At 37.8% G+C, this 12792-nt stretch overlaps 1 protein-coding gene across 7 annotated transcripts in view; it reads right to left on the reverse strand.

Moving 5' to 3' along the window:
- BCAR3 (BCAR3 adaptor protein, NSP family member) overlaps positions 1-12792 on the reverse strand; it is a 97349-nt gene that overhangs the window by 34706 nt on the left and 49851 nt on the right. For all 7 annotated transcript variants that reach the window (XM_005026553.6, XM_072041838.1, XM_072041837.1 and 4 more), the window contains exon 3: positions 1981-2020. In XM_005026553.6, coding sequence (XP_005026610.4) covers positions 1981-2020 — 40 coding nt within the window. The remainder of the gene's footprint in view (positions 1-1980; positions 2021-12792) is intronic.

Genomic DNA, 12792 nt, shown 5'->3' on the forward strand with positions numbered 1-12792 from the left:
TCTATCTTGTATCTTGAACAAAATAGAGAAGGAAAAATAATTTATTTTGCCTTTCCTCCAGCCAGAGCGTATCTAAATGCAAGGAACTATTCCTATTACTTCTTGTCACCAGATTCGAGCAGGGTAAAGGTTTGCATAAAGAGAAAATTGATACAACTGGCTTCTGAGTTTACCATCAGTCTCTTTGCCCTTTGTAGCAGTGTCTGCATGTAGTCACTACTGCCGTGATAAGCACTATGATATTCTTTCCATTGTGAAGCAGAGCATGTTGAATCAGAAGATAACCGTGTTATTTCTTGTAGCTGAATTAATTCTGCCCATTCTATTTACAGCAGAATCCAATTCTGAAGAGATGTTGAACACCTCCCAGCAGGAGCATGTTCTGAACAAGTATTGCCTTTCTTACGGGACCCACAACGTCACGTAGCATGTTTGCATCACTACAGAAACAATGAGGATTTGCATCTGAAGTTGCTCTGCTTACCTCTTTTAAATTATTTTAAAGTTTAAAACTAGCTGTCTTGCAGTTGAAGGGGACTAGGTATGCCTTGGCAAGCTCCCCAATAAGGTCCAGTCCCAGAGTACCAAGGCAGAAGCACGCTGATGAGGGTGATGACACTGACAAGTCCTGTGACAGTCCAGTGAGCCTCAGGCAAGACAGGTTAACAGGCCAGGTCCAAGGTCCAACCAGGACTTCCAGGGGACTTTGCAACACTGAACTAACCAATGTTTAAAGCAGAATTTCACCAGCAGTCCCCTGAGTCCTTTGGCAGCCCCTTTTCCATGGGCCTTCCAGTTCTGGCCTTCCTCTTCTCTTCCTCCAAACTTAAACTCCTTCCCTTGCCCCAACCCTAGGCTGAAGGTCTGGCAGACAAGCCCTCCCACAGGCAAATTAATTCTTGGCACTTTCCTTTGGCAGTCCCTTCCCAACACTGCCTTATTGTTTCTCCTAGTTTACTTGTTCTATCAGCCTCAACCCTAACCTGGGCACCCCCCCATTTTCCTCAACTATGAACACCCACAAAAGGAATTCTAGTAGCAGAACCCAGCTGACTTTGGAATATCCTATTCAATTTGTTGCTATTGGCTCTCTAGTCTCTTTGTCACCTCAACTCTAACCTGAAGCAGTAATATACACATCTGAGAAATTCACATGTCCACATGGAATAGTTACAGAAATACCCTATAGTCAAGGATAATCTGTACTTCTCAGATCCTTTATAGAAAATTAGAATCTTTTAAAACACAGAGAAAAAAGGCCAGAAATTAAATAATCCCATATTTGAGAGACATGATTTGTAAACCAGATTTTCGTTCTCTAAGACATACTATTCACTTAAATTAACCATGGTAAAAGGTGCTAATTCAATGCAAATTACAGACATGTAGCACTACAAGAGGCTCTCAGTACGGAATCACATCCCTCAGGTTTCTTCCAAAGTTTCTATATTGCCAAACCAGGACTGACTTTTGAATAAAATTTATGAATGCTCCAGAGTGTTTATGATTTACACTAATAAAATAGGTATCTATATATTTTAAGTAGTCTCACCTTGTATAAAAGGAAAACAGAATATACAGTTTTGGCAGGCTTCCACTTACTTTTTGGATCAGAAGGAAAAAATTTAACTATAGTGTTAGCAAATGTATTGCTAAAACCATAAACCTGACATTTTTATATTTTTTGCAGATATGTTCCTCCCCAAGAAATGCATAAACAAGAATATGAACTCTTTTAAATTGTTAACAAAGATCAATGTCACCATGTAACAGAAAAGAGGCCCCAGTATCAAAATGCAGTCTACCCCTGAAACATGATGTCCACTGAAGCACACAGAAAACAGTCTGACATTTATAATTAGTTTATCTGTAACAAAAGATATACAGAAGCACTATTTATCTACAAAGAACTGGAAAGACTCTGGCAGTGCTAGTTATATTCTGAATGAAATATGTGAAGGGTAAGAACTGGTACCTTACCTTAACATACTCCAAAGCAGGATCCAGAACATTCTGATCTCTGTAAGAAAACAGGGCAAGACGAAGGAAGAAAGGACACAAAAACAGAAAAAGAAAAAAAAAAAAAAAAGGTGAGTTCAAGTATTTCTCATCCTGAATAGATATTCACATGAGCAATATGCTACTAGATCATGTTAAAATCCTTGATAAAAAATGCCTGTGTATCTAGATGGCCTATTTAAACTTTCAACTAATTTATAAACCACTGATTCCTCCTAGAAAATCAGTACTAGTTGAAGAGCTACTATTAATTAATTTGGGAAATAAAGATCATTATCTCGCTTTAAATGAAGTAAAAACAATCTTACCAAAAAAACAAAACAAAACAAAACAAAACAAACAAAAAAACCAAACAAACAAAAAAAACCACATACTCCAAAAGATGGCTGATAATAGCTATATGCCACCTAAAACATATCAAGTAAAGGGAGAAATCTCTCGAGCTTTCAAATTTATTTCTTTACTTGTATTGTTTTCCCATTTAAGTTACTTCTAATGATAGCATTGCTAACAGAAGAAAGCTTGTTATGTCAATCAAGTTTGCCACACAGACAACATAGGCCCTATAATTTTAGAAAGAGAACCCTGTTCGGTGAAAGTTCTGATGATATAATATTGGAAACTTATTAATAAGCTTCAGATATGTAGACATGGGTTACACTGGAATCAGCCAACTCAGAATACCGTCTCTAAATTTACCGTGTTATCTGAAATGTAATTGTGTATCACTTGAAACTGTTATTGTTTTACACTCAGTTTTAAGTTTGGCTCCCTCATGGCTTTTAATGCAGAACATTAAAGAACAGAACTTTCCTGCTTCTCAGCCCTGCTTCTAAGAAGTCTTGCAATATGATGGTGCTCAGCTGTCCATGTTGGACACGGGTTGCAGTTTCACATTATCCCAGTATTTATCAAGGGTCAAATTCCATTCCCAGTTTAGTTTCAGAAAACTAACAACAATGCTGCCAAGCCCAGTGGAAATAGAATTTGGTCCATTTGAAACATTTTCCTAGACAATGTATAAAGAAGGGGCATTGTGGTAACCATATGCACAGAAAATATGTAAAAACATACCAGAGAAAACAGGAGTGAAGTATAGAGCAAAAAGAAAAAGGAAGCTGCTAACAATTGAAGTATTTTCTTTTACAACAGTTTGCAATTTGGCTGGAAAAAAAATGCCATTCTTAACCAGGTCAGCAAAGTCCATAAACTCTTCTCAAATGATCGTGGAAAGTTGTGCAAATACTGAACACTTCTGAAAAACCTTGCAATTTTGCTCATTAGTAGGCTGTGGAATCTTTCAGAAAAAGGATCTAACAGCACTGTATATGCAACAAACTTCTAAAGAATGAACGTGAGACTAACAACTAGTTTACTGTGATTCTGTGATTCTGTGATTCAGCAGTGAGAATGGTTTACGGTCTGCATTAACAAACTACTCCTGCAGACTAGCCTCGCTATGGACTCTACTGTTCCCATTTTCAGATACAAGACAATGGATTTTTATGACAGATGAAGCCAAAGTAAAATAAATTACAGAGGCAGAAACACTTTAAGACAGAACAGTCTATCTACTGTCATGTAAAACATAGAAAACACGAGAAAGAGAGAGAAGCCTACATTTCCTTCACTGTACTCACTCACCTTTCACACAACAGAAGTGCCTTGAAAAAATTGGTCTTAGCAAATGGATGCTGTAGCAAACTTCTTCACAAGTACTAGAACGCTTAATCTGGTAAGCTGCTATACAGCAAAATGTAGCAAACCCTGCAATTCACGACCAGCTCAGGTTTATATTATAGGATATTCATGTTGGAGCTCTCCTCACCTTTCTCCTAACAGATCTTCCCCTCTCTCTCCCACCTTACCTTGGTGTCTAACTTTTCATCTTTGTGCAAATATTTTAGTTTATTTTCAAGTAATGGTAAATTTCTGCAATAACTAATAGTAAAGATTAATTACTACATTTTCCTATCATTCAATTCTACCATAATATGGCCATATTAAGCAGTTTGCCAAAATAACTAGGAAGTGATTGCAAAACTACCTCGTGAATCTCAGTTCTCTGTTAGCAATGATAATGTGCTCCTTTATGCCACATGTTCCCAGCAAAAGAAATCTATAATGTCAAGACCCTTCAGAAAAAAAGGGTCAAAACACAGGCCTTTTCCTTTTTTCTTGTAAGGCATCTTAATAAGAAGGGTGAAGCCACAGCCTCGTTTTGTTTGTTTGTTTGTTTGTTTTGTATTGGATGATACAAAAAAATAAAATACACTTTTAGATAACTACCAGACCAAATGAAAGGTACTTGCAGGCTCTGATACTTCTCAAAATCAACGTGATGGAAGGTTTCTTGCAACAAGACTGAGCTTTGCATTTTTCATCAGATTTTGTTGGATTTCAAGAAATGCTAATATCAATCTTCATAATGAGCTTGACTTTACATCTTCATTCATTTGTATGTTTACCTACAATATGTATAAAGCAGGGTCAGTACATAAGTCAACCATTACTGTGTAAACCCTGGGTTCATAGGTTAGGTTTTATTGCACATTTTGGCTTCCTAATGATCAGACAGGCCCTGCTTCCAGTTAGACAAAAAGCTGATCCCATATAATACAGAAAGATGTCATCTGGAAGACACAGGTGTTTTCAGAGCACCTCAAAGTATGGCATTGCGTTGCAGTATGACACAGCACTGACTTCATGCTCTTTTTATACTCAGTCTGTCACAGAAAAAGAATGTAAGAAAGGGATATTGGGTATTCACACCAACATCACCTCATTTCAAGAGGCAAGGAACAAAGACCCACTTTTTTTTGTTTGTATTGTTTTGTTTTGCGGTCTGTGTTTGGCTACAGAATAAAAAAAAAAAAAGAAAGGAAAAAAAAAGCCTGATGATACACATAACGTGCACAAGGTCTGTGTGGGAACTAGCAGAATAAAAACTCCTCCAATAACAGTTCACCTGTACAAGAAACCAATCATCAAAATCTTAGCCTCCACCATTCTAAGGATGCCCTGGCCAAAAATAAATTCTTTCTTGAGCTCCCTTGTTACACCTGAAAACACTTTTCTCTCTTTTGGCTGATCTTGCAGGAATATAACCCTTCAATCTCTCCCTCCAAGGGGATGGAATTCAGATGTTATTGGATGATATTCTTCCACTTCCCAACACAACTGGCAGCCAAATGCATGGGAAGAATTTTTAAAAATACCTTTTGAAGTTGTCAACATCAGTCGTCATCAGTTAAAAGGAAGGAAAAAATCCTTGTAAACTACTCATATTGTACTTCTGATATGATAAACTAGTACTGCCATACTGCAAGCTTCAAAATATGCATTGATTAAAGACAATGAACAACTGAGCAAGAGAATCTGCTAAGGAAAATGTTTAAGTCTGAATAACTAGTCACTTAGAAATATATTTGATAAAATTATAATGCACATGTACTTGTAATTAATACTACAGCTGAAAAGAGTCCAACCCCAACAGAAATTAGTCAGTCCAGTGGCTGCAGAATAGTGATGATTTCAGTAACTCAAATACATTCAGCCTTTCTTTTTCTGTACTCTGAGGTTTATTCAATAGTTCTTCAGCACTGCTTCAATAAAGAATCTTTACACAGATATATCCTTTAATACTTAGCTGCTGATTCTAAGAAAACCTCCATCCTTCTACAACAATTGTACATGACCTCCTGTCCTCATTGCTGCTGTGAAGAACCCTGCAACAACAGGCCGGGAAAGATTAAGCCATATTAATCATCTGCTTTCTCCAGGCCTTTGCCATCCTCACAGCCACACTTATAAAGAAACTGTGCTAACTTTAACAAAATTTAAGTGTAGACGCAACAGTATTATCAGAGATGTCCAAATCCTCCCCATCATTCAAAGATCAGATAGATAATTCTTACATTTATGAAAACTGCTGAATGGCCGTGAAGCAGCTCTGTGCTACTCCACACTTTTATAAATCTATTTGTGAGGAAAAACATTAGGATGCATTGCCAATACTTCATATGTTTCTTTACTGTAAAGTGACCTTTGCTGGGAACATTTTCAAAAGCATCTCCTTTCTACTATGTTGAAAAAGTGAGGCTGAAAAGAACAATTTCAACAGTGCAAAGGCCGATGCCTGACAAATCAGTGTGAAGACAATGCAGGCTCAAAGGGAGCCTGAGAAACTGAAAAAAGCACCAAGCTGTTGCATGGCTGCTTAGGTAGACAAAAATGCTATAGAGATCAAATGGGATCAAATGTCTCCTTCGTCTCTGAAATCTTTTCACCTATGTAGATTTAAACAATACACAACTATTTAAGTATGAAGGTGCAAGTTTGAACATGCTAAACATACTGTGTTTAAGCATACATACTGCAGACTGATGTTATTTGTTCTGTAAACTGGGGTAAAAGACCCAGTGATTTTATCCTTGAGCAGCTTCTGCTTCACACACACACACTCCTACTACATTCCACAGTCTACAGCTTCACAACACTATGGACATGACTCATTCAAACACCAGTGGAAACAAGTGCAAACTTCTATGACTAACTGCATAATGACCTGCAGTTCACACAAGAACAGGAGGGAATCTTCACTAATTAAATCTCAGGAAAAGATAAAATATCATCTCTGGAATTAAACAAAATCTTCACTCATTCATATTTGTTCAGAACACCCCTGCAGAGCTAATGTTGTTAGCCATTTGCTTTCACCATTTCCACTTGCTGCATTTTACCTATCACAGCAGAAAATCTACTGCTTTCTACTTTTTGCAAGTCACTCTCTACTTCTGAACCACATGGTACTGGTATCCACAAAACCCTAAACTAGGCACTTCTATTGTTTTATTTTCCTTAACACTGAGGAGTCCCAGAGCCGAAACTTTGCTCTTTAGAGCTATTCTTAAACATTCTTTTTCCAGGACTGTCACAATGTTGTGAAAGCAGTGGCTGAGCAGCAGGACTGTGGCTTATCCAAACAGTCACTGCTTCTATACACTTCTCTGTATATGTGCTGTAATCTGTTGATTTATACCTCCAGCTGGCAATTCTTTACAGTCAGTGCTTTAGTTACTGTAGTTGTTCAGGATCCAGTTATTCAGATTTTTTTTAAACAATTTTAAATCACTTAATCTCAAAAAATTGTCACACACTCAGTAGTATCACAAATTCTTCCAATTCATCTGAAATTCATGTAAATTATGTAAAAAAAATTATTCACAAAGTACAGTTGCCGTGCAGCTGATGTGTCTTTCAGAAACGCGTATTTGAACTGGAACATAGAAAAGTTAATCCCAAGAAGGAAGAGCTCTCCTCCCTGTCTATTCTCTTACCTCAGTTTAAGAAGCTCACTGTATCAGACACTTCTCTATACAGGATGTTATGAGCTAGCATCAACAATACATGAGATATTCCTCTGTTTGACATTGACATTCACTGGGTATATTCTTCTCAATTTCATTGATTTCCTCCATACTACAGATCAAAAATTTGTAACCTTATATTACAATTAATTGCTCATTTCCCCTCCTCCTCTTCAAAATAGATTGTATTTTGACAAGTGTGCCCCGCTGAGTTGCAACAAACTCAGCCCAGAACTCCAAAAACATGCAACCTTATCACCACATGGCAAACAAACTGTAGTTACTACAATACTTTCAGAGGCCAGCTTGTTTTGCTAACAAATACTTCTTGCTGGAAAGTAAAAGTACAGCTACAAATTATAGTTTCAGCCAGTGTGAGACAGATTGATGGGTGCATGGCAACAGTTAGTAAAACTTTTCATAAAGAAATGGTCCACCATAATCACAAATATAAGCACAGCTGCCCTAGTACAACACTGACATGTTCTCTTCTCATTTATCGTGTTTTTGAAAAGAACGTCTCTAAAATGATTGCTGCCCTCCTTCAAAAAGATTTATATTTGAATATAAATACCTAAGCACAGCTGGGGGGAGAAATGTAGTTGCCTTTTTGCTATGTAATTTATACCTAAAACGAGAACTGAAAAGAAAACCATCATGTTTATCTGCAGGACTGGTGGTTCTTAACAGCAGGTACCCATGTACTGTTATGTCCTGCAGTAATCATAGAAAGTAGAACTTTATTCACAGCATAAAAGGAGTGGAAAGAAAAATAAATGGTTACATGTGGACAGGAGGTAAGATGATGGATGGTGAAACGAAGTACCGTAAGAAGAAGCAACACAGTATTTGGTACATAACTGGCAGCAGAAGAATCTGTCCGCACAACAGATTGAGGGGCTGGAAAGGGAAGGTAGACGAGCCATACCAGAAATGAGCCCCGAAAGTTAAAGGGCTAAGAAGATCTGATTCTGAATATAAGCAGAGAACATAAGGTATTCTCTGCTTATACAACAGAGCATTGCTTCTACCACAACTGTCTATCAGCATTAGTGGATGGCTAAGCTCCATCTCTGTGAAAGCATAGCTGAGATTTACAGGTGTATATGTGAATGGTCAGATCAAGAAAAACAATGGGAATCACAGAAACACAGAATTTCTAGGTTGGAAGAGACCTCAAGATCATTGAGTCCAACCTCTAACCTAACACTAACAGTCCCCACTAAACCATATCCCTAAGCTCTACATCTAAACGTCTTTTAAAGACTTCCAGGGATGGTGACTCCACCACCTCCCTGGGCAGCCTGTTCCAGTGCCTAACAACCCTTTCAGTAAAGAAGTTCTTCCTAACATCTAACCTAAAACTCCCCTGGCGCAACTTTAGCCCATTCCCCCTCGTCCTGTCACCAGGCACGTGGGAGAACAGGCCAACCCCCACCTCACTACAGCCTCCTTTAAGGTATCTGTAGAGAGCGATAAGGTTGCCCCTGAGCCTCCTCTTCTCCAGGCTGAACAAGCCCAGCTCCTTCAGCCGCTCCTCATAGGACTTGCTCTCCAGGCCCCTCACCAGCTTCATCGCCCTTCTCTGGACCCGCTCAAGCACCTCGATGTCCTTCTTGTAGCGAGGGGCCCAAAACTGAACACAGTACTCGAGGTGCGGCCTCACCAGAGCCGAGTCCAGGGGGACGATCACCTCCCTAGCCCTGCTGGTCACACTGTTTCTGATACAAGCCAGGATGCCGTTGGCCTTCTTGGCCACCTGAGCACACTGCTGGCTCATATTCAGCCGACTGTCCACCATCACTCCCAGGTCCTTCTCTGCCTGGCAGCTCTCCAACCACTCATCTCCCAGCCTGTAGCTCTGCTTGGGGTTATTGCGCCCCAGGTGCAGGACCCGGCACTTGGCCTTGTTGAACTTCATGCAGTTGACCTCAGCCCATCGGTGCAGCCTACCCAGATCCTCCTGCAGAGACTTCTATACAAAAAGCATGAAGCTTTGGCAACTTCTAAGGAACCCTTCCTTTTGAAAAAGCATTTGTTTGCATATGGGAGAAGTCAAAAACATATTCAGTAGCTCTAAATTTACCATGCTTGTCTTACTCCCATGAAAAAACACAACCACAGTCTATTACAGGTCTGTTACAGGAAAATAAAGCACATACTAAGAGGAAATGTCAAGCATTACACCAAAACCAATTATTTTTACTTCAAAAGTTTTGTGCTTTATAAAAAGTTCCTCCTCACCTTAAACAACAATTCAAAGAGAACCTAAGATCCATCAATGGCTTTATAACTCAGTACCAACACCTTGCTAACTTCCAAATGTACTGCTCACCAAGGACAATTCTGCAGAGGACAGTGAATCTCTTTAGCTTTCTGTTGATAAAGTTATCCTACTGATGTCAGTGGTAGTAGTCAGTTTAAAATTGAACTTTTTTCCCCCCTGGACAGTTATTTAAGAAGTTATCACATATTTGAGAGAACTATATAAGTTTCATCCAGCTCAATGTGCAAAGCCCTGAAGATCAGAAATATTATAGAGTACAGAACATCCTAAATGACCAGATAAACTGATCTTGTCTGAAATAACTCAACTGTGGCCAACAGAAAGTCCAATGCTAGATGATAGCACTTTATCTGAAATTGCGGGGAAAAAAAGAGCTGACTCAAAAAAAACTACAAAGTTTCCTAATCAGTACTCAAGTTGAAACAGACTGAAGTCAGGCTAAATATAAAGCTGGATACACCTACCATACTTTCAGAACCACGAAGTGCATTCTTAGTGCTTGTACGTAGATTCTTTGGGCTAGTGTATAAACACATGTTTACAGGTTGTTTGTGACATTTTGATCTTTTGCAACAGGGTTCAGTGAGCATTGGAAGGTGTTACAGATGGTTTGCCCAATTTCTCAATGAAAGAATGAAGCTGACCTCAACCTACCCCTTACCTGCCCTACACCCAGCAGATACACAATACAAAAAATACGTATTTTTTAAATCTACCAACAGATATGCATTTGAAGGTTTTCTTCTTTAAATAAAGACATCATAAAACAAGGTCAAGCTAATTAAACATGGGTGAGCTATGGATCAGGTGTCAAAGGGAAATTCCAGTTTTGTTTTATTTAGGATTAATTGTCAATATCAGATAAAAAAAATATCACACACAAGCAGCTTTACAAGCTAAAACAAGAGTTCTCTCATAAAACAGAATAGCTTTCAAGTGCTCAGTTACTTCTAATTTTGGCCATTGAATTATTTCCAAGAGACGTGAAAAAATTGCATACAGTCTTTCTCATAAAGCTTTTTTTCCTCTTAACAAACTAGCACAGTTATGCGTTCCCAAACCAAATAGAGAACACAATCTTCCTTTACTGAAAGCCGACAAAATACTATTTCCAAGTTTTCAGAAGTGACTATCATGTTTTTGCATCTTCATCTCTTGTGTGGTTTGTTTTTTTCCTGAAACATTTGCATGAAGTAGCTACCAAAACATTAGAAGAATGCTTTTGTACATCAGAATTATATTTTTCTATGTTAATCCAGAAGAAATCTAAAAATTCCACAAAGACATATTTTTCTGGTTGTAAAAATATAAAAACCCAACAGAATATAATCCTACAAAAATAATTATACATACATGTATATTCCATCTTATCTACAGAGCAATGTAATTAGTTAGCTGTCACATAAGACAGAAGTTTCTGGAAATCAAGAGTTCCATTAGGTAATCATACAATTTATTATCTTCTTTCCCCATTCTCTTTACTTTGTTTGTCCTATTTTTAGGACAAACTTACTAACTTACTTTGTCCTATTTTTTGTAACACAAAATTATGTATTTATATAAATAAGTACGTTTATTTATATAAATACATTTGATTAAAGACTATATTACTCATTCTGAATTATTGAAAATGTTACCATAATTATGCTTTTAAAATTAGATGTTATCAAGCTTAAAGCTATGGACATGTCTGAGTCAAAGTTCAGCATAACCAGATCCACATGCACATGAACACTGCAGTCCTAATGACTGTTAGTTCTGGTGTGCTGATGCCAAATACAGCACCAGAGTTGAACAATGCATCAGAAGAAGTTTGACTAAAACACGTGTTCACACATTTTTTGTAAACAGCATTAAAGCCATGAAAGGCTGCCTTACTCCTAATGAGAATATCCTTGTAACATTATATGTATGACCCTACAAGAATCAAACTATTACAGGGCTGTTTTCATAAAACACAGATAAGGTAATGTGGACTTCCCTATACTGTCAGTCTCAACTAATTTCAATTTGAGTGTAAGCATTAGAATATACATGTACCTTAGCATATACAGCAGAACTCTTACCACAGGAAATTCAGACTTGCTCTCCCAGTTTTCTTTTAAAATATACTAGCAAATAGTACAGTCATCCAAAGGAGACTCGAGAAGTGACATATTTGCTGTCAAGTCAACAGTACCTCCTGCTCCAATGTAACTGGGCTGTCAGGATATGGAGCAGACTGTATAAAGATCTGTTGTTAAAATTAAGCGAAAGGCAGCAGTTGTTAACATAGTATCACCTGTGTATTTTAGCAAAGCCGCTGGAAAATCAAACACAGGAACAGTACCTGCTGTTATGACTCAAAATATGCAAATTCTATGAATAGGCTAGACTGACAACATCCTTTGAATTCCTTATCATTTCAAAAGCTTTGTTTTCATTCTGATTAGACAGAACTTCTTGACCTTTTCCTTGCAAGCATTCTGTTCTTACTCTTACAGCTTGCACAGAGGTGTTCTTCAGAGGACAAAGAAAGTTATCAGTTACAAGTATTCTATATTTAATGTAGAAGTTCTAGTCTCCCAAGAGAAAAAACACCTCTTGCAAATCATGTTTACTAACTGCTCCTGGGAAGGAAGGTGTAAGAAAACTTCTATGTATACCATCATATTCTTTTAATAGCAGCAACCATGGCTGCTTGGGTTCTCTAAAAGAACAAGAATCAAAGACGTAAATTATGTTAAGAAGTCAGTTTGTGTAAGCAGGTATGTCTCAGAGGTCATTGACAGCAGAATACTGAACATGTTGAGGTCCTTTTTTCTTTCACAAGTAAGAGGGATATAGAGAAGAAAAATTTATTTTCAAGTGAGGAGAAAGTTTGATCTTGTATGCCACAAGCGAAAGCAAACAAAAAACACTGTACACACACAACCCCATATAATTAGAACTCTCCTTCTCTCATGAGGTTTGAGAACATATCCTATAAATGAAAGAAGCAAACTGTGTATGCTTTTTCAGAAGTTGTTACTCAGTTACCTTTTCCTCAACCTTTATCTCTGTCACCCAAACAACTTCACGCTCACTCACCTTTGTGCCTTTAATAGATCCACTATATTGCACTGAAGTTTTCTTATG

This window comes from Anas platyrhynchos, chromosome 8 (genome assembly GCF_047663525.1).
Source record: "Anas platyrhynchos isolate ZD024472 breed Pekin duck chromosome 8, IASCAAS_PekinDuck_T2T, whole genome shotgun sequence".
In the NCBI taxonomy this organism is placed as follows: Eukaryota; Metazoa; Chordata; class Aves; order Anseriformes; family Anatidae; genus Anas; species Anas platyrhynchos.